The sequence below is a fragment of the Pelophylax lessonae genome (assembly GCF_965119305.1).
Source record: "Pelophylax lessonae genome assembly, chromosome: 3".
NCBI classification, from domain to species: Eukaryota; Metazoa; Chordata; class Amphibia; order Anura; family Ranidae; genus Pelophylax; species Pelophylax lessonae.
Window position 1 is genome coordinate 32,364,376 of NC_138770.1, and position 23,142 is coordinate 32,387,517.

A 23,142-nucleotide genomic window follows, 5' to 3' on the forward strand; every position below is an offset into this window, starting at 1 on the left:
TCTTGTATAAGAATTTGTATGTCTAAGATCAAACTACTACACATATACAGTATCTCACAAAAGTAAGTACACCCCTCACATTTTTGTAAATATTTTATTCTATCTTTTCACGTGACAACACCGAAGAAATTACACTTTGCTACAATGTAAAGTAGTGAGTGTACAGCTTGTATAACAGTGTAAATTTGCTGTCCCCTCAAAATAACTCAACACACAGCCATTAATGTCTAAACCGCTGGCAACAAAAGTGAGTACGCCCCTAAGTTAAAGTGTCCAAATTTGGCCCAAAGTGTAAATATTTTGTGTGGCCACCATTATTTTCCCCTCTTGGGCATGGAGTTCACCAGAGCTTCACAGGCTGCCACTGGAGTCCTCTTCCACGATGACGTCACAGGGCTGGTGGATGTTAGAGACCTTGCGCTCCTCCACCTTCCGTTTGAGGATGTCCCACAGATGCTCAATAGGGTTTAGGTGTGAAGACATGCCTGCCCAGTTTATCACCTTCATCCTCAGCTTCTCTAGCAAGGCAGTGGTCATCTTGGAGGTGTGTTTGGGGTCGTTATCATGTTGCAATACTGCTCTACGGCCCAGTCTCCGAAGGGAGGGGATCATACTCTGCTTCAGTATGTCACAGTACATGTTGGCATTCATGGTTCCCTCAATAAACTGTAGCTGCCCAGTGCCGGCAGCACTCATGCAGCCCCAGACCATGACACTCCCACCACCATGCTTGACTATAGGTAAGACACACTTGTCTTTTTACTCCTCACCTGGTTGCCTCCACACACGTCTGAACCAAATAAGTTTATCTTGGTCTCATCAGACCACAGGACACGGTTCCAGTAATCCATGTCCTTAGTTGTTTTTAGCAAACTGTTTGCGCACTTTCTTGTGCATCATCTTTAGAAGAGGTTTCCTTCTGGGATGGCCATGCAGACCAATTTGATACAGTGTGCGGCGTATGGTCTGAGCACTGACAGGCTGACCCCCCACCCCTTCAAACTCTTGAGCAATGCTTGGCAGCACTCATGCGTCTATTTTTCAAAGACAACCTTTGGATATGACGCTGAGCCCGTGCACTCAACTCCTTTGGTCGATCATGGCGAGGCCTGTTCTGAGTGGAACCTGTCCTGTTAAACCGCTGTATGGTCCAGGCCACTGTGCTGCAGCTCAGTTTCAGGGTCTTGGCAATCTTCTTATAGCCTAGGCCATCTTTATGTAGAGCAACAATTATTTTTTTCAAATCCTCAGAGAGTTCTTTGCCATGAGGTGCCATGTGGAACTTTCAGTGACCAGTAAGAGAGTGAGAGCAATAACACCAAATTTACCACACCTGCTCCCCATTCACACCTGAGACCTTGTAACACTAACGAGTCACATGACACCGGGGAGAGAAAATAGCTAATTGGGCCTAATTTGGACATTTTCACTTAGGGGTGTACCCACTTTTGTTGGCAGCGGTTTAGACATTAATGGCTGTGTGTTGAGTTATTTTGAGGGGACAGCAAATTTACACTGTTATACAAGCTGTACACTCACTACTTTACATTGTAGCAAAGTGTCATTTCTTCAGTGTTGTCACATGAAAAGATAGAATAAAATATTTACAAAAATGAGAGGGTGTACTTACTTTTGATACTGTATATTTTATCTTGTACCTAGTGTCATCAGGACAAATACCTGTATATACAACACATTTTGATCTGATTTTTTCCCCCCTGTGTCCGCCACAGGTCGGGTTAATTTGTTGGGGGTTTGAAGGAAGGCCGTGTGCTAGTAAGTCATGTTTGTATTTATTATGATGTACATAAATACAGATTATGTTCTACGTTTATGAAACACTAATATCGAGTCTTTTTATTTTAAGAGAAAACTGTCTGTACATCTTCATAGTCCTGAAGAAGCCTTGTGCGATATTTAGACAAAGATAGAGGAATATGATCCGAAGCAAACACAGTGACGTGCCTCTATTCCTAATGGTTAATGCAAACAGAAAACAGAGGTCGTGGGACTTTAAATGAGGCAGGTCACCAACTAAGATATACAAAAATAGAATCTGAACGTAGTCATTTATTATACATACAGTAATTGATACAAATGTTGACATCAGTAACAAATATGATGCAGACATGTATACAAAAAAATCTGACACAATAAAATCCATATAGTAAGGAGATTGTTATAATAGTAATAAGATATATTCAGTAATAAAGTACATGGCCGTCACTAAATGTTACATCTAAGTGAAGAGAGGAAATATCTATACCTACACAATATATACCAACTTATCCTTATATATGTATGATGTACATGAGTGAAATTAGTAGGAGACATTGATCTCCTGTGTACGAGCTGAGCTCAGTTTGGGGTCAGTTTCCTCATTTTATTGAGATCTGGTTTTAGATAAATCAATAAATGTTATTTTAGGATAAATCCATGTAGTTGTTATCTGTCTCATGCTGTGCCCTTAAAGTCCACACATATGACAGTGGTTCCTTGTGAACATCTGTAGGTTCCCATTTCTCTGAACAGATAGGATGTTGGGACTCTCATGATAGCTCTGGTTTTTCTTCTCCTATCCAAGTTCTCCAAATAAAACATAAAAACACATCCCCTAGACTGGTCATTGGAGACAACGAGCGGAAGAGTGTGCACCTGGCTGTGTGAAAATACCCTGTATCTGGCTGTGGAGTACTCAGTGGGAGGCCCGGGCAAACCAATATCCAAGCGGCTCCTGCGGGGGCACCGCTACACAGAAGGTAACCTTGCTTCAACAAACAGAAGACAAAGGTAGGCAACTGCACCAAACTTTGATAAGATGCTGCAATGCACATCGATCACCCAGAGAGCAGAGTCCCCTCCATATGTTTTCCTTTTGGTTACTCCCTAGCAGCCCGCATGGCGTCTGCTCCCTTCTGCTGACCTCAAGCCAAACATACTCACGTGTCCCGGACCTCTTCCACAGGGCAATCGATGCATCCGCAGGGCGACCCGGATCCCAGAGGCAGGAACACAACTTCTATATCTGGGTTGGGCATGATTAGGAGAAAATTGTGTGTGTGTTTATATTACTTTTTGACATTTTTCTGGTGAATAGGTACAGGTACTATGTTCCCGATACTCATTCACAATGGGGGGAGGGCGGGTTCTGGGGGACCCCTTGGTAAAAGGGGCTTTCAGATGATGACAAGCTCCCTGCCGGCAGACCCCCACAAACAAAGGCCATGGTTGTGGGGAAGAGGCCCCTTTCCCCATCAACATGGGGACAAGGTGCTTTGGGGTGAGGTGCAGGGGCAGAGCTTTCCCAAAGCACCCACCCCCCCATGTTGAGGACGAGTGGCCTTGTATGGTTAAGGAGGGGCGGGCCTCGCTCGCCCCTCCCACTTTCCTGACCTGCCAGGCTGTAAGATGGGATAAAGGGTCTGGTATGGATTTTAGGGGAGAACCCACGCTGTTTTTTTTTTTTTTTTTTTAATTTTGATCCCCGAAGTACCTGGTATGGACTTTGGGGGGGGGGGGGGGAGCACGCCGTTTTTTTCTATTGCTGGGCAATGACGGCATTCTATTCTTTACATTCATCTGTAAGTGGGGAAGCGGTTGACAGCTGATGAGTCATGGTTGGTAAGGATGCGGGCGGCCGGCTTCCCGGCTTGCTGCTTAACAACCAGCTATTTCTTCACGCAGAATTTGCATCGGTCGATCGTATTTTGACTGACCTGAATTTGAATCGTTCTGAAAAGTTGCAATTCGTTAGAAAATGAATAAAGAAAACAAATTTTAACAGATTTCAACAAAATTCATTAACATTTCATATGGAGATTTGGATACATCGGAATCTAGGAATAACCAAAAATTTGTCGGAATTAGTATTCGCAGCAAAACGAATTTCACGTGTCTAACACTTAATGGCCACCCGCTAACAGCTGGTCTCCCAGCCAATGCAAATGGCCTCCGATGGCAGGGCCCACTCTCCAGGCATGGATCCTCTACATATGTGTGACATAACACTACCCCGCTGATATGACTTCTGGATACCAAAGGAAGCTCCTGACATCCCGCACAGCTGCCCAGCACCAGACCCGCCCACCAATACGTCCAATAGGACAACACTTCATCCATGTCTTTGGTGATCTCTGATCTCTTTATGAAGGGTTTCTTACATAATGAAGATCAGCCATGGAGTATATCTGCGGTGTATAACAGATGTGCTTCTTCCCCACATGTCCACCAACATTCATATAGAAGACATTTCCCGCACTCAAGGCACTAATACACCTCCAGGGTTGTGTGAGACCCCTGAAGTACAGGAAGACAGGACTTCAGTGAGGAACAATTCCCTCACTCAGGACAGGAATATGGCTTCTCCCCCGTGTGAGATCTCTGATGTTTGTTAAGATTGGACTTCTGTGTAAAACATTTCCCACACTCAGCACAGGAATGCGGCTTCTCACTCGTGTGCGATCTCTGATGTGTGGAAAGAGCGGACATCTCTGAAAAACATTTCCCACATTCAGGACAGGAATAAGGCTTCTCACCAGTGTACAATTTCTGATGTGTGGAAAGATTGGACTTCAATGAAAAACATTTCCCGCACTCAGGACAGGAATACGGCTTCTCACCAGTGTGAGATCTCTGATGTTTGGAAAGAAGGGACTTCAATGAAAAACATTTCCCACACTCAGGACAGGAATACGGCTTCTCACCAGTGTGTAATTTCTGATGTGTGGAAAGATATGACTTGCTTGAAAAACATTTCCCACACTCAGGACAGGAATACGGCTTCTCACCAGTGTGCGATCTCTGATGCTTGGAAAGATCAGACTTCACTGAAAAACATTTCCCGCACTCAGGACAGGAATACGGCTTCTCACCAGTATGCGATCTCTGATGTCTGGAAAGATTGGACTTATCTGAAAAACATTTCTCACAGTCAGGACAGGAATATGGCTTCTCACCAGTGCCAGTGTGCGATCTCTGATGTCTGGAAAGATTGGACTTATCTGAAAAACATTTCCCGCACTCAGGACAGAAATACGGCTTCTCACCAGTGTGTGATCTCTGATGTGTGGAAAGAGCGGACTTGCATGAAAAAGATTTTCCACACTCAGGACAGGAATACGGCTTCTCACCAGTGCCAGTGTGCGATCTCTGATGCATCGAAAGAGTGGATTTCCGTGAATAACATTTTCCACATTCAGGGCAGGAATATGGCTTTCCGACTGTGTGAGATCTCTGATGTCGAGAAAGTTGGTACTTTACTGAAAAACATTTCCTGCACTCAGGGCAGGAATACGGCTTCTCGACTGTGTGAGATATCTGATGTATGTAAAGTTTGTACTTTACTGAAAAACATTTCCCGCACTCAGGGCAGGAATACGGCTTCTCACCTGTGTGCAATCTCTGATGTATGGAAAGACTGGACTTCACTGAAAAACATTTCCCACACTCAGAACAGGAATACGGCTTCTCACCAGTGTGCGATCTCTGATGCTTGGAAAGATCAGACTTCACTGAAAAACATTTCCCGCACTCAGGACAGGAATACGGCTTCTCACCAGTGTGCGATCTCTGATGCTTGGAAAGATCAGACTTCACTGAAAAACATTTCCCGCACTCAGGACAGGAATACGGCTTCTCACCAGTGTGCGATCTTTGATGTCTGGAAAGATTGGACTTATCTGAAAAACATTTCTCACACTCAGGACAGGAATACGGCTTCTCACCACTGCCAGTGTGCGATCTCTGATGTCTGGAAAGATTGGACTTATCTGAAAAACATTTCCCGCACTCAGGACAGAAATACGGCTTCTCACCAGTGTGTGATCTCTGATGTGTGGAAAGAGCGGACTTGCATGAAAAAGATTTTCCACACTCAGGACAGGAATACGGCTTCTCACCAGTGCCAGTGTGCGATCTCTGATGCATAGAAAGAGTGGATTTCCGTGAATAACATTTTCCACATTCAGGGCAGGAATATGGCTTTCCGACTGTGTGAGATCTCTGATGTCGAGAAAGTTGGTACTTTACTGAAAAACATTTCCTGCACTCAGGGCAGGAATACAGCTTCTCGACTGTGTGAGATATCTGATGTATGTAAAGTTTGTACTTTACTGAAAAACATTTCCCGCACTCAGGGCAGGAATACGGCTTCTCACCTGTGTGCAATCTCTGATGTATGGAAAGACTGGACTTCACTGAAAAACATTTCCCACACTCAGGACAGGAATACGGCTTCTCACCAGTGTGCGATCTCTGATGCTTGGAAAGATCAGACTTCACTGAAAAACATTTCCCGCACTCAGGACAGGAATACGGCTTCTCACCAGTGTGCAATCTCTGATGCATGGAAAGAGTGGATTTCTGTGAAAAACATTTCCCACACTCAGGGCAGGAATACGGCTTCTCGACTGTGTGAGATCTCTGATGTCGAAAAAGTTGGTACTTTACTGAAAAACATTTCCTGCACTCAGGGCAGGAATAAGACTTCTCCCCCGTGTGAGATCTCTGATGTCTGGAAAGATGGGACTTCTGTGCAAAACATTTCCCACACTCAGGACAGGAATACGGCTTCTCACCAGTGTGAGATCTCTGATGCTTGGAAAGAGTGGACTTCCCTGAAAACCCTTTCCCACAATCAGGACAGGAATACGGCTTCTCACCAGTGTGCGACCTTGTGGTAGCCGGGTTTTTTCCTGGACTATACTGTGTGATGTCCTCATCTTCTACTTTACAGTCTGGAGACAATGTGAGACAATCCTCTGAGGTTTTCCTCATCTCCCGTCCATCTACTAAAATAGAAATACAAAGATTATTACTAGACATCAGCAGATTGGTTCCCCTAAACCAGGACTCCGCCCACATGAGACAGCTTTCCCTCGAGGATCTTACAATCCCCCCCCCCCAAGGTAACTAGCAAATGGGTCCTCTGATCTCCTACCAGTTCATTTCTTTATTCATGGACCTTAGTCAGAGAGTGAGGAAACATCGAGAACTGTCTTTTATAGGAGTGACAGTGATGATGGGATTATAGGACGAGTGTCCCATCCCCCTCTATCACTCATTGCCATCTTCCTAACACAAGAAGTCCCGCACTTCCTTATTTAGTCCATGATTTAGTCATGAATAACAGTGGGGCTGAGCCCCACCAGAGGTCAGTGAGTGAGGATGGGGGGAGAACAACCAAGATGAAGACTGGCCTGATCCTGAAGACCACTATCATTGGGTTACTGACTCCTCCCTCATTATCACTTTCTGTTTAAGGTTCCAAAGTTGGAGGATGTTATCACATTATTATCACCATGTAAAAGTCTGTCCTCCAATCAAATCATCAGATATAGGGCCTGACTATGAAGGAGTGAGGACGCATGGTGCTTGAGCTCCATACCCGCCGCCTCTATCTCACAGCAACCCGGGATCCCCCGGCTCTCAGCACTCACCCAGCCTTCCATCCTTTTTTCTGGAGACCCGCGGCAGGGAAGCCTGGACATCCAAGATGGCCCCGGCCTCTCCACACCATGAGGCAAGCCCATCGTGGAGTACTGATCCAGGACTCTCACCGCAGCGATCCATGAGTACACCGATCGCCTCCACGTCCCCCCCTCCCCAGAGTCCGGTGAGGGGGGCTCTGATGTTGCTGATATTCTGGGGGATGGAGATTTTTAGGAAACACATTTGGGCCTTGCCTACTAAAGCTGATTTAGACAGGTTCATTAACAGGGTGGAAACTGGACCAGGACAGGAAGATTGAGGCCCTATTATGTCAGCTTGATGACTTTGAGAATCGCAGCATAAACGGTATAAGCACCGAAGGACATCATTCCCACCCTGGTTGATGTCTTCCGGGCCATCCTGGAACTCCCTGCCACTGCCCCTATAGAAATTGACAGGGCTCATAGGGCCTTGCAACCTCCATCACAAGATGTGGACAACCCACGTGATATAATTTGCAAGCTCCACAAGTTCACTCTCAAGGACAGCATCATGCGTAAAATGCGGAATAAACCCTTTTTTGAATTTGATGGTGCCCGCTTATATTTCTACCAAGATTTGTCACGCCTCACGCTGATGCAGCGCAGGGCCCTGCGCCCCCTCCTGGAATCCCTCCATGCTGCTGATCTCACCTACCGCTGGGGTTTCCCTTTTTATCTTCAGGCTTCTACGAATGGGGTCTCCACTACCCTCCGCACCAAGGATGATCTCCCTGAGTTCCTGTCTACCCTGGACCTGGACCCTGTGGACTTCCCCGACTGGAGAACTTTCTCTGACCTCTCAGCGAAGACTCTTCCTCAGCCCTGGCAGTCAGTCTCTCGCTAACAAACGCAAGCGGAATCGCCCGCGCTCTTCGGGCGCACCGGCATCAGCAGCCCGGGCTGAAGATCCCTGACCGATGGAACTGTTGGCCCTCTGCACTTTTTCCTCAGCTCCTCCGCTGTGACTGAAGCTCTTTACCCCTGCTGATCTCCCCCCTAGCCCCCCTGTTATGACCCCTGTTTTTGGTGCCTTAGACTGATGCTGGAGGGGACTGGTTGGGACTTTTGGTCTGATTGGCCTAGACCCCTTCTAGGGTCCCGGGGTTTGGATGCACTTTCTCCTTGGGCTGGGCTGGCGGGTGTGGGTGGGTGTCCTCCCTTGTTCCCCTCCCCTATTTTTGGAAGCCGTGTCTCCCCCCTCTCCGTGGTTGGCCCACGATACCCCCCAGTAGGCCCTACCTTTACGGGTTATTTAGTCCCCTTTGTTGGACGATGGCTCCTGCCCCCCCCCCTTGGGCTTACACCCTTGGCCAAAACCTTAGGTATTTTTTCACCTAAAGGTGAGCAATGTTTGCCACTTACTGTGGCTTATGTATATTTTCTGTGTCATGCACTTTTGTTTCCATGTCTTTCCATGTCTTAACATCTTTTTGCTTTTGTTCTTTCCCTTTCTCTCCCTGACTCCTGTCGTGCCTGCCAGTCTGGATGCTTCCGTCAATCAGCCCCCACTGGTCTACTGATGGCGTTATTTAAGGTAATATCTTATAATGTCCGTGGTTTGTGCTCTCCTCATAAACGTAACCGCTTGTGGTGGGAGCTGAAAAAGCTCAAAGCACAGGTGGTTCTCCTGCAGGAGACCCACTTTACCCCTCAGTCTCTTCCGAAGCTCCCCACTCACCTGTTCACTCAGTTGTTCCACAGTCCATCCCCGATTAGTAAATCTAGGGGCATGGCCATTGCTATCCACAGAGCCTGTCCTTTTCAGCCTACTGATCACTTGACGGACCAACATGGCTGCTATGTGTTCCTGAAAGGCACGATCATGGGTATGTATACGTTCGCCTCTATTTATGCACCTTGCACAGGTCAGCTTACTTTTATAGATGCGATACTTGAGCGCCTGGCTTCCTTCAGGGAAGGCTCCCTGATCGTTGGCGGTGACTTCAGTGTCTGTTTTGATCCTCTCCTTGATACCCCTCATGGTCGCTCCTCCCACTCATTCCCCTTTCTAAAGCGCTACCGTAAAACTCTCCAGTCCCATCTCCTCGTGGACTCCTGGCGGATTTTACATCCCCATAAAAAGTACTTTAGTTACTTCTCTTCTCTGCATGAGGTGTATACGAGGATTGATGTTATTTACATTGATCACCCCACCCTGGAGTTCCTCCTGCGGTCGTCCATTGGTAACATCACGATCTCCGATCATGCCCAGATTGTGTTGGAGCTTGCCTTACCTTCTGGTTCCTCTCGGTCCTGGACCTGGAGGCTGAATGAAAACTTGTTGGATGACTCGCAGGCGGTCACCAGGGTCTCGGAGGTCCTGCGGCGCTACTTTGCGGAGAATGCGTCTGAGGATCTGGGTGGGGGACTGATATGGGAAGCGCATAAAGAGGTGGTGCGAGGGGAGCTCGTCTCCCTAGGAGCTAAGCCTAAGCGTGAGCGCCAGGCAGACTTCCACCGAGTGCTGACCTCTTTACAACAGGCTGAATTTACTCACAAGCAGACTGGTGCCCCTGACGCACTGACGAAACTGCTCTACTTGCGCCTCCTTTTTTCTTGCCACTTGGACAGACATACCCGAGCTCGCCTGCGCCACGTATCTCACAAGTTTTACGAACAAGACAACAAATGCGGCTGCACGCTTGCCCGGCCCTGTGTCAGAAACGCGCCCAGATGTGTGTGCACAAGCTGCACTCCCCATCGGGCGGCCCGGTTTTTAAGCCCTCAGAGATTGCAGACCTGTTTCGCACCTATTATGCGGACCTTTATGACTGGTCAGGTTCCACTACAGCAGACTCCCAAGCTGCTAAGTTGACGGCAATCAGAGATTATCTCTCTGATCATGTTGTCCCCTCCTTGTCCACGGAACAGCGCTCTGACCTTGACTCTCCCACTACGCTGGACGAACTGGAATGCACGATCCTCTCCCTGCCTAATGGCAAAAGCCCTGGCCCTGACGGCTATACAAAGGCCTATTACAAAACCTTCCTCCCTCTTCTACAGCAGCCCATGTGTGACTACTTTAACTCATTGGCCACAGGTGGGGAGATACCCTCGCAGGCCTTGATGGCCCATATTACGGTGATCCTGAAGGCCAATAAGGATCCAACGGTACCACAAAGCTACCGTCCCATCTCATTGCTTAACGTGGATATCAAAATTTTGGCTAAACTCCTTGTAAATCGCTTGAAACACCTTATGCCCCAGGTTATCCACCTCGACCAGACTGGTTTCATTACCGGCAGGGAGGCTCTGGATAACGCTATTCGGGCGGTACAGTTAGTCTATTGGGCCACCTCCCATCCTGACTTGCCGCCATATCTGATCCTCTCAACCGACGCCGAAAAGGCGTTTGATCGGGTGGACTGGACTTATCTGCGGGGTGTTCTGGAGTCGCTGGGCCTGGGTCCACACATGCTAACCTGGATCATGGCACTGTATAGAGACCCCAGCGCTAGGGTCCGTGTTAATGGCTGCCTTTCCGCCGGGTTCAGGATCCGGAACAGTACCAGACAGGGATGCCCTCTCTCGCCCCTTCTTTTCGCCCTGGTCTTGGAGCCCTTTTTGGCCAAGCTCCGGGCGAATGGCGACATTAGAGGTGTGCGAGTCGGTACGACGGAACATAAGCTCTCGGCTTATGCTGACGACATCTTGTTCCACCTTACCGACCCCCTGCTTTCTTTACCGGTCCTGATGCGAGAGCTTGAGCGCTTTAGCCATGTCTCTAACTTTAAGATTAATCTTGGCAAATCTGAGATTCTCCCCATCTGTGTGCCCGCATCCTTGTCTGGTTCCCTGCGGGCCGCCTTTCCCTTTACGTGGACCACCTCCTCTCTGACATACCTAGGTGTACAACTTACGGACCGTTTTGACACACTTTAAGCGGCCAACTACCCCCGCCTCTTTGCGTACATTAAACAGGACCTCTTACATTGGACCAAGACGGCCTTTACTTGGTTAGGGAGGGTTAATATTATTAAGATGAATATCCTCCCCAGGGTGTTGTTCTACCTGCAGATGCTACCTATCCCCCTGCCTCGTAGCCTTTTCCGACTTCCGGATGGCCTGATTACGGGAATTGTCTGGAATGGTAAACGCCCCCACATTGCCCTGGCTACCCTGAAGCGCCCTAAACATTTGAGAGGTCTCGGCCTTTCTGGACGTTCAACGCTATTATCGCGCAATTGTCCTTCAGCGCATCCTCAACTGGCGCTTCCATACCCACTCCAAGCTCTGGGTCCCGCTTGAAAAGTTTATGGTGGGCAGGAATCTATCCTATGCCCCTTGGCTTTCCCGGGAGTACCGGGGGCTGTCAGACAACGTGTCTCCCCTTACGGTCCACGCGCTTGCGGTGTGGAACCGAGTGAATAAGCTCCTGGACCTTGCACCCTGTTTCCCCGTTGGCCCCCCTTGGGGGCTACCTTTGATTTCCCTCCTGGGGAACAGATGGCCTTTTATGACCCCTGGGTGGATGATGGCAATGCTAGTTGCGGTAAATTTATGGAACGCGGTAAAGCTCCTGTCTTACGACGTATTAAAAACACGCCACGGCGGGTCCCCTTTAAACTTTTGGAAATATATGCAGCTCCACCATTTCTTTGCTGTTCATGGCCTTACCATCCACTCCCAGACCTCTCTTAAGCCTTTTGAACGTCTGTTCATCCAGGACGCTCCCATCCCTCATATGGTTTACCAATTGTTAGGTGCTGCGTCCTCTGTTTCTGCGCCCATCTGTGTTCGACTATGGGAGCGGGACCTGGGAATGCAGCTCTCTGACGCCCAACTTTCTTGTCTCTACCAACAAACTCATTCGAGCTCAGTAGACTCCAAGAAGCAAGAAACGTATTACAAGCTCCTGACGCATTGGTACCGGGTACCGGCTGACTTGTCCCGCATCTATCCCTCTACCTCCTCTGCATGCTGGCGGAACTGTGGCGGTGTTGGTACACTACTACACTTGTGGTGGGAGTGCCCGGTAATTGCCCCATTTTGGTGCGATATCCAGGGACAGATCAGGTCTATCCTGGACCTGGATGTGCCCTTCAACCCCCTCCACTTTCTCCTGCACGTGCCCTGTATGCCGCTCAGCTGCTATAGACGTAGCCTACTGCCTCATCTCCTTAATGCTGCTAGGAGATTGATCCCGATTTATTGGAAGCGGCCGCAGGTACCGGGCAGGTCGGAGTGGCGGTGGATGGTAGACAGTATAAGAGATGCAGAGGACAGGGTTGCTGGATGTCAGGGGACAAGGGAGCGCAACGACTCGAGGTAGAGACCATGGCTTGATTACTCAGGTGACCCGGACGCGCTACCCGCGAGCCTTGATCATGCCCGGTTAGTGTTAGCTGACCCGTCCATGGCAGCCCTTCCCCGGCCCAGCCCTTAAGCTCCTTCCCGTAGGGCGTCTTTGCCTTCAGATGGACGGGGGGACCTTATGGGGGCATGGTGCTGGTGGCGATCCGGATTCTGGCAGGTACGACCCTCTTCCTCGCTTTCTTTTCCCTATGTTTCTTCCCTATCCCCTCGCTCTCCTTCTTTCCTCCCCCCTTTCCTTCTTTTTTTTCCCCCTTCTGTTTGATTCCTCCTTTGGTTTCCTCCCCCACGTACAGCTGGTGGGTGACTTTAAGAATATGCTGGGCGGACTGCTGGAGCTAGCTATGTTGCATCTCCCGCTCCTCTGGCCCCTTTAGGCCATTGAGCTGGCCGGAAGGTTGTGCTGTCCTCTCGTGAGGTCCTGATCTGTTGCCATGTACCCCCCCTCCGCCCGCTTTGGGTGGTTGGGTGTGTCGGGGGGCAACGGGTGGGGGCACCGCACTGGGGGTGGTCTGATGGAGGCTGTTGGCCCCCCACACTTGGAGATGTTAATGACTGACTGCGGCTCATGGCTTCCGGCAGACCGCCCTCTATTGTCTGCCGAATGTGGGTATTGCATTATTTTCCTGTTGCAAATTGCTGCTCCTTTTTCATAGAGTTATGTACCACGTTGCACTTTTGTACCCCCCTGGGTTGTGGCACTGTTTGGCTAACACCCTTCCCTCATACTTCCAATGTAGTTGTCTCATTTTTCTCTGTTTTCTTGTTGAAACTAAATAAAGATTCATTACAAATAAATCATCAGATATAAAATGTCCAGCTGGTAGGAAATGGGTGTAACAAAAGAGAATCCATATTATGTGTATATATCGCAGTGGGTAGAGGGGAGCAGAAGTCAGGACTATGTAATGTACAACATAGAGTATATAGTGCAGGGGTCAAGAGAATGTAATGTACAACATAGAGTATATAGTGCAGGGGTATGTAATGTACAACAAAGAATATATAGTGTCGTGGTCAGGAGTATGTAATGTACAACATAGAGTATATAGTGCAGAGGTCAAGAGTCAAAATATTTGTGTTCAATAATCAGTTGCAGAGGTCCCACACCGCTGCCTCCCACCTCCTGAGACTGCACTCAGTGACTTGGGTGTGAGACTATACAGACTTATCCCTCCACCCGGCACAGTCAGAAAATAACAGAGCAAGAGAGAATTGTTCTGTCAGAGATCTTGGTAGACCCGGACATGGGGCAGAAGACCCAAGGTACATACCCCAGGTGTCTAGGTCAAGCAGCGTCTATGGTGTTTTGCTGCCAGCTGAACCTCAGAATCCCCATAAATCCAGTCTAGATACATAAATTGTGTCTGCAGCACAGAGAAGGAAGATTATCTGAGAGAAATACAGGAATACAGGACGGGGAACACAGCTCAGGAAAGTGACCAGGGGATTACAGGCTGATATCACCCAGTCCCCGCCCTACTCTGGACCAATCAGTGATCAGTATGGGTGGAGGAATGTATTTAGTGTTAATGACCCACCTGTGCTGATCTCTGTAGGAGTGTCCTCCTCTATAAATGTCCCCGTTATTCCATCCTCCTCCATAGACTGCTGATCATCCCTCACATACGTCTCTTCTTCTTCTGCTTTAACCTCAAATTCTATATCGATTGGATCTCCACTCTAAACAAAGAAAATGAGAGAGAATATCATCTGGAAGATATAAGCTTTTATATTGTAATTTTATATATAAAAATAAAAACACATCCTCTCCAGAAGTCCATGTTGTAGATGCTCCAATCCACCAACCTTGTAACATTGAGGGATGGTGTGACCTTCCTGTGTGGAATCCCGGGAATACAGAGGACGGGGACATCTCTCTGGTGGGTTTCTGTAGCTGGATGACTCCTCCATGGTGTCCTGATACAGATCTTTGCATTCCTTTAGAAACTCTGACTCCTCCATCACCCCATCCTCATCATCCTCCTCTTTTATCTCTTCTTTAACCTCAACTTTAGAATCTCTCAGGTTTCCACTCTGAATATATAATAAAAATGACATCAATGGTAACAATGCAGATAATGTACAGATCCTAATGATACTATCAGTGATTGTTCCTCATCTACCTGATGGTGGGGGATGGTGTGATCTTCCGGTGTGGAATCCCGGGAATACGGAGGACGGGGACATCTCTCTGGTGGGTTCCCATTACTGGATCCATCTGTAGGAAACACACACACTGACTGAATACATTGTTTCTATGTGTTTATCAGATGATGGGGGATCTAGGTGGAGCCTCCGTACTGCTCTCTCCTTTACAATAAAGTCTCCTCTTACCTGGTGATGTGAGGGGAGGCTGATTCTCCATCATGACGTCCTTTCCAGCACCGCTCACCTCTCCTGTCAGCAGCTCGATGATCCCTCTGGTGACTTCTAGAATCTTCTTTTTATGTCCCAATTCTATCAGGGAGGGAGGTGGAGGCAATGTGATGGTCATATGATCTCCAGACTTCACAGGAGGAAAACTCTAGATTTGAACACAAATAGTAAAATCAAATGACATTCCCAGAATCCTCCTCACCTCACTGGTCGGGTCTCTTTTTATTTAAACCCCACTTCATGCTGAGGTTTCTGATATTACATACAATGCAGGTCCAACATCCCTACTTTGAAAGTAAGGAGGCCTGGGGTTCAGCCCACATCCTAAGAGCACCAGAAATAAAGAGTCGGATAGAGGGATATTTGAAGGAGGAGCTGTGAGGTCAGTGTGATGTCATAGGATTCTCTGACTCTGATTGGAGGGAAATTGGGAGGAGGAGCTGTGTGGTCAGTGTCATGTCATAGCAGTGGGGGAATTACCAGGGCTGCAGCAGTCGCACTTGCTGAATAGGTCCTGGAGTTCCACCACTGTAGGGGGGCCCACCGCTGCTCGGGAGATAGTACACTGGTCATTAACGTGCACTCTCACAGGCACACACAGTCCCCACCCCGCCCATCCTCTCCACCCGCAGTTATGGGTACTCACAGGCACACGGTCCTTGCCCATCCTCTCTGGCCGCCCATTGAGTTCAGTAGAGTAGGGAGATAAATGTCGGGAGACTGAAAGAGAAAATCAGCTGACCCGGGCTGGGCCAGTAGAGTGAAGGGGGAGGAGCTCTCCACCGTGTAAGGAGACCCCATGATGGGATAGGAGTTACTGGAGACACAGGAAGAAAGCTGAAGATACACTGAGACCTAGTAAGGAGGAGGGACTGAGTGATCTGCAAGGGAGTGACACTGATCCCATCCCTCAATATCAGCACTACCACTGATTCCCAACCCCCCCCCCCCTCCATACATACACCAGAACCACTGCTGCCACTGATTCACCCCCATACACACCAGCACCTTTGCTCCAACTGAATCTACCCCCACCCACCACCACTGCTACCACTCATCCCATCCCCCCCCAACCACCACCCTTGCCACTGATCCCATGCCCCCCATCCCATCCCCCCACCACCACTGCTCCCATCTCCCCCTCACCGCTGCCACTGATTTCCTTCCCCACACCAGCACCTTTGCTGCCACTGAATCCATTCCCCCACCACTGCTACCACTCATCCCATTCCATCCCCCCCAACCACCACTCTTGCCACTGATCCCATGCCTTCCTCACCACTGCCACTCATCCCACCCCCCCCACCACCACTGCTCCCATCTCCCCCTCACCGCTGCCACTCACCCCCCCCCCCCACACCACCACCACCGCTGCCACTGATTCCATCCCATTACCCCCCCGAACCACCACCCCGTATCTCATTCCATCCCATCCCCCGACCATCCCTGCCACTCATTCCATTCCCCCCTTTGCCGCCACTCATCCCATCCCCTCCACCATTGCTGCCTCTCATCCCATCCCACCACCACTGCCACTTATCCCTTTCCATTCCCCCCTCCACCACAGGTGCCAATCATCCCATTCCCCCACCACCACCGCTGCCACTGATCCCATCCCCACCCAACCACCACTGCTGCCATTGATCCCATCACCCACCACCACCGCTGCTGCCACTCATCCCAGGGGAGTAACTAAAGGGGTCACAATTGTTGTGGCCCATGTAATTCCCCTGTACACCTGGATGAGAAGGGGGGGCATATAGAGGAACAAATCCCTCCATTTTTCACCTGCAGCTGCTAAAAGCCAAGTTCTCCTCCTTTCCCTCGCATAGGCATTCAGCGGCTGCAGGAGGAAAATGGAGGGGATTTGTTCCTCTATGTGTCACCCCCACTGCCCCTCCTATCCAGGTCCTGCTGCCCTCCAACCCCCGTGATAAGTGGGAAGGGCCCTGGCCCTTCATGGTTTCTTGCACTGGGGGCCTGAAGGTTCTAGTTATGCCTCTGTGTCATAGGATTCTCTAACCCTGATAGGAGGAACATTGGGAGGAGGAGCTGTGTGGTCAGTGTGGTGTCATAGGATTCTCTGACCCTGATAGGAGGGACGATAGGAGGGACATTAGGAGCGGGCAGCAGGAAAGGCTCCGCCCCCTATACGCATTACGTCTTTGCCGACAGGGCGCTGACTTCAACAGTAGAGCTCTAGAGAGCATTAGATTTCTTTCTGCTTTTCTGCTTATGTGGTGATCTCTCTGTGCCCTGTGTGAGAGCGGCACCATCGTGGTTACCTGGTCCCAGTGCATCTGTTAGTGAAACCTCCACACCATCTGGTGACACCTGCCTGTGACCCCTGAGGGGTAAAAGCTTTGTTTGGCTTAGGTCTCTGGGTCAAAGTTTAAGGTGAGAGACTTAGATCTCTGGTGGCGGTGGAGTGGAGCACAGTATTTTGTACTAATCACGTTATTGGGTGATCACAGTTCTGGATACCGGAATGCACCTATGATTTATGGACACTGAGATTGCACTTTTTATTGTATACACAGATTGATTTCCGATATATGTTACACTTTGTTTCTGGATACCGGAATGCACTTATGTTATATGGACACTGAGATTGCATTTTCTATTGTATACACAGATTGATTTCCATTATATGTTACACTTTGTTTCTGGCGCAGCACCTTTTAAGTTTGATCAAATTGTATTGTGTAAGTGAATAACACTATTTTGTGTTAGCTGCCGGATTATTTATTTTATACACTGTTTTGGGTTTGTACACTGGTTGATTACTGTATATCCCTGCACTAAGATTAATTTATTTATTTTTTGGTTATAACTGCGCTGATAGTTTTTCTGCACAACATTCATCATAGCATTGTGTTTAAAGAGGAAGTAAAGTCAAAAAAAAAACAGAGAAAAAAAAGCCCTGTAAAGAGAGAGGCATAATGAGCTAGTATGCATCGCATACTAGCTCATTATGTAGTACTTACCTTAAAACGAAGCCCCCGCCGTGCCGCCACCTCAGCGACAGGACGGCGACATGTCCTGCCATCCCGCTTCCGGGTTCGCGTCCTCCGGCCATCTGATTGGCCGGAGGCGCGATTACATCACTCCCGCGCTTGCGCGCGGGAGCCGCCGTTCACGGCACTGAGCTCTGAAGGAACGGCACGGGTGGCCGTTCCCTCAGAGCGCCTGCGCCGATGACGTCATCGGCAGTTTGCGCTGTAAATATCTCCTAAACGGTGCAAGTTTGGGAGATATTTATAGCACCTATAGGTAAGCCTTAATATAGGCTTACCTATAGGTAAAAGTTATACAAGAGGGTTTACAACCTCTTTAAGTCCTGGGGGCAACTGAGTATCGGTAGGCCTGCTTGCCTTATGGGAAAGGAGGCTGCTATAGGTGAAGAACACAGAAGCCAGCTATAGTGTCTGACCACCTGCGTTAGGGGTAAGCGTGACATTGTTAGTATAGATGTAGTAATTCTACAATAGATTGATGAGGTGAGAAGGTCATTGGTGGAAAAGGAGACATCACCAAAATGAAGGAAATGTATCAGCCCTGTAAGTGGGGGAATGCTATGACCCTGAAGGGGTACATCTACGTTTCCACACTATATATGGCTGGGGAGAGCATGTCTTTCTATAAGTGGGTTCTTTATTTAAGTGGGCGCACTTCGGCTCTGCATTTCAGCGATTGCACAAAGCGAGACTACACAGCAAACTACTTTGAAAAACACCAAACAGACTGTAGGTGACCTTGTTTCCCCATTCCGCTCTCCTTCCTCTCTGTAACATGCACTTTCTACCAATCCTTCTGATAGTTGTGTCCTCATTCCTTAATCTCCCTTTCTTCACCCCTCTTCTCCACCCTACAGCCTGTATATATCACCCTCACTTCTGTCCTCTCCCAACTCCTGCTAATTCTAAACCCACATGCTAATAAAACCTCCAGAACCCTGAGGCATGTACCTTCATATAAATTGCAATCCCATATTACCTCCCTCACCCTTCTGCTTCTCCCAACCTCTGGAGATTAAATCCCAAACCCTGGGCCTCCATCGCTTAACTGTATCCAAAACTCCCATTACCCCATGCCCTCTGGCAAGAGCAGCAATCCACACAATTTAGTTTCTAACCCTCTTCTTCCCAAAACAAGCCTCCCCTTCTCTTGCGCCCTTTGGAATGCCTGCTCTGTCTGTAAAACTAGCTTCTGTCCATGACCTCTTTATCACTAACTACTTGCTGTTACTGAAACTTGACTTCATAAATCCAACACTGCTGCTCCTGCTTCCCTCTCCCATGATGGCCTTCTCTGGACTCACTTCCTCAGACCCTGTGGATGGAAGGGAGGTGGAGTGGGAATCCTTCTAGCCCCACATAGCATCTTTCAGGTACTTCACCCACCTGCCTCTCTGTCACTCTCCTCATTTGAGGCACATTGTATTTATCGATTTTCCCCAGTTTCTTTTAGAAGTGCTGTGATCTATCTGCCTCCTGGACTCGTATCAACCTTTCTTGATGACTGGCTACCCTACTTTCTCTTTTCTGAAATTCCAAAAATCATTCTCGGTGACTTCAACATCACTGTTAAAACTAACACGCCTACTACCGCTAAACTTTTCAGTCTAACCTCCTCTTTTGACCTGAAGCAATAGATTCATGCTTCCACTTTGATGGCAACACCCTTGACTATGTATTCTCCTTCCTATGCTCTCTGTGCAACCTCTCCAACAATCCTTTTTCTCTCTCTAAACACCACACTATTAGTTTCATAATCTCCCAGACCTTCACCTCCTCTCCCTCCAACCACCTAACAGTTACCCATAGAAACCTTCCCCACCTAATCCTTCTCTTTCCTGCTACTGACCACCTCTATGACAAAATCTCACCCATGTCCTGCCACAATCTAACCACTTCTGTCTACAATAGATCTCTGTCCTCCACCCTGGATGAGCTCGCCTCCCTCAGTACACACAGATTTAGGCCCCGACCCCTACAACCGTGGCAAACAGATGACACTGTGGTGTAAGAATAAGTCTTCTAAAGACTTCAACCAATATAAATCTGCCCTCCAAAAATACAAATCCTGTCTCCTCACTGCCAAGCAGACCTATTTTAGCACTCTCATTAACAACTTATCTTCCCATGCCCATCAACCCTTCTCTACCCTTAACGCTACTTCGTCCTCAACTGCCTTCATCCACTAACTGATCCACTGCCCAGGAGATCGCCAATCACTACAAAAAGAAGATTGATACAATTCATGATGAGATCTCCGCTGTACAGATATCACTCCATACTCAAAGGCACAATCAACTCTTCCCTTTTTCAACCCTGCTACTATACACGAGTTTGCTAAACTTTTTTCAACACCCACCTAACCACCTGCTCCCTGGACCCTTGCAAATATTGCGGTCACCCTCTGACTCTATCCTACACTCTTTAGCCAACATCTTCAATCACTCCCTCTCTTCTGGCATCACTCCCATACTTAACCACTTGCCGACCGCAGCACGACTATTTACTGCGGCGGGCAGCCCCTCACAGGCAAAGCGACGTAGGGCTACGTTGCTAGCCTGTGAGGCTCTAGGGCCTTCCACCCCCCCCCCCCGTGTGCCTGGCGGACCACGACTCGCGATCGTCCGTCACCCTGGAAGAAAGGCAGGCGGCTAATGTAAACAAAGCCGCCTGTCATTCTTCCCTGTGTAAGAATGGAGATCATATGGTTCTGCTATGTAGGACCGCTGATCTCAGTTCTTACACCAGTAGCCACATCCAATCACAGTTATAATCACGCCCCTAGGGACACACTTAACCCCTCCCTCTAAAAAAGTTAACCCCTTCACTGCCAGTGTCATTTTTACAGTAACAGTTGTGACAGGAAGTCAGGTAAATCTGTGGATGTTGTCACAGACAGGAGATACACTTCTGCTTGGTTTAGACAATTCACCAATTACTATAGGGTGTCGCCTGCAAAGGCAGCAGGAAAGGTAGCCAGGACGGCTTAAGGAAGTTGAAAGGCTTGAACTATTTCTAGGTGGAAGAAATAAATGAACTGTTTGCTATGTGAAGAGACAAGCAAAGGGACATGTTCAATGTGAAGCGGAAAAGGGACATGTTCAATGGACATTTGTTGTGTGAAGAAAAAACATGGACTATGGAGTGTCTGCTGTAGGATCAGCAAAGTCTACCCAACAGTAGGTTGGAGACAGACTTCCCTAGGTAGGTTCCTGTGTGTGAGAAGGTAGCCGCCCACAGTGGCAAGGATTTATTTTGTGTTTTATTTTGATGTTTTTGACGCTTGCACTTGTGTGAAGAAAATTGCACGAATAAACCAAACTGTTGTTTGCAACCACTTCTCGGCTATCTCCCTGTGTAACTAACCCCCCCAAAGGGGTCATCCACACCCGCCACCGAGCTGAATCCCCACACAGTGCATATGTATAGCAGATCTCAGATCGCCGCCATTACTCGTTAAAAAAAAAACAACAAAAATGACAAAAATCGTTCCCTTAGTTAGTAAAACGCAATAACTTTTGCCAAAACCAATCAAAATACGCTTATTGCGATTTTTTTTACCAAAAATATGTAGCAGAAAACAACTTGGCCTAAAATGTTAAAAAATTTTGATTTTTACATTTTTTTGGGGAATTTCATATAAAAAATGTGAAAAATATTGTTATTTTTGCAAAATTTACACTCTTTTTTTGTTTATAGCGCATGATCAAAAAAAAAAAAAAAAAAAAAAAAAAAAAAAAAAAAAAAAAAAAAAAAAATCGCACAGGTGATCAAATACCACCAAAAGAAAGCTCTGTTTGTGGGGAAAAAAGGACATCAAATACGTTTAGGTACAGCGTCACCGCACACTTGTCCGTTAAAAGTCACACAGTGCCGAATCGCAAAATAGGCCCTGGTCAGGAAGGGGGTAAAATCCTCCGGGGCTTAAGTGGTTAAAAAACCTTAATTGGACCCCACCAATCTTAACAACCTACACCTTATCTCCTTGCTCCCCTTTTCCTCCAAACTTCATGAATGTCTAATCTACAACCAACTGAGCGCCCATTTCACTGACAATAATCTTCTTGATCCCTTTTAATCAGGATTTCATCCTCAACACTCCACAGAAACTGCTCTCCTTAAACTCCCAAATCATCTGCTAATGGCCAAATCCAATGGACACTATTCTGTACTCCTACTTCTGGACCTCTCTGCTGCTTTTGACACAGTAGGCCACCCCCTCCTTCTTAAAAAACTCCAATCCTTTGGTCTCAGTGACTGTACTCTTCGCATTTCATCCTACCTATCCCACTACACCTTCAGAGTCACAACTTTACTTCCTCCTCTTCCTTTCTCCGTCGGGGTCCCACAAGGTTCTGTTCTTGGACCACTCCTGTTCTCCATCTAAACCTCTTGCCTGGGTGAGCTCATAGCCTCCATGTCTTCCAATACCATTTCTACACTGATGACACCCAAATATTTGTCTCTACCCCTCAGCTCACTCCATCAGTCTCCTTACATATAACTAATTTACTAACAGACATATAAACATGGATGTCACATCACTTCCTCAAACTCAATCTATCAAAAACCGAGCTCATAATATTTCCTCCCCCACGTGCCGCTTCCCCTGACTTCTGTGTCAAAATCAACTTCTCAACTATCCACTCGTCCCCGCATTTCAGGGTGCTAGGTCTAATCCTGGACTCTGAACTATCCTTTCTGCATCACATCCAAATCTTGCCTCCTCGACATCTCCAAAATACCCCCCTTCCTAACCAATGACACCATAAAGCTCCTAGTTCCCTCCCAGGTCATCTCTTGCCTCAATTATTGAAACTTCCTCCTCATTAGATTACCTTTACATGGGTTACCAACCCCCCTCCTCCTTCAGTCCATCATGAATGCTGCAGCCAGGGTTATCCACCTTACCAACCCACTCAGCATCTGCTACCCCTCTCTGCCAATCCCTCCACTGGCTTCTA

General features: G+C 48.0%; 1 protein-coding gene across 1 annotated transcript in view; it reads right to left on the minus strand.

Annotated features, from left to right (window-relative positions):
* The window catches only part of LOC309550274 (uncharacterized protein), a gene marked incomplete at both ends in the record, with an annotated part of 1,476,097 nt that overhangs the window by 541,179 nt on the left and 911,776 nt on the right, over positions 1 to 23,142 (minus strand). The window contains 1 exon segment of the mRNA XM_082250681.1: positions 5,602 to 6,702. Within this exon segment, the coding sequence (XP_082106807.1) occupies positions 5,602 to 6,702 (1,101 nt within the window).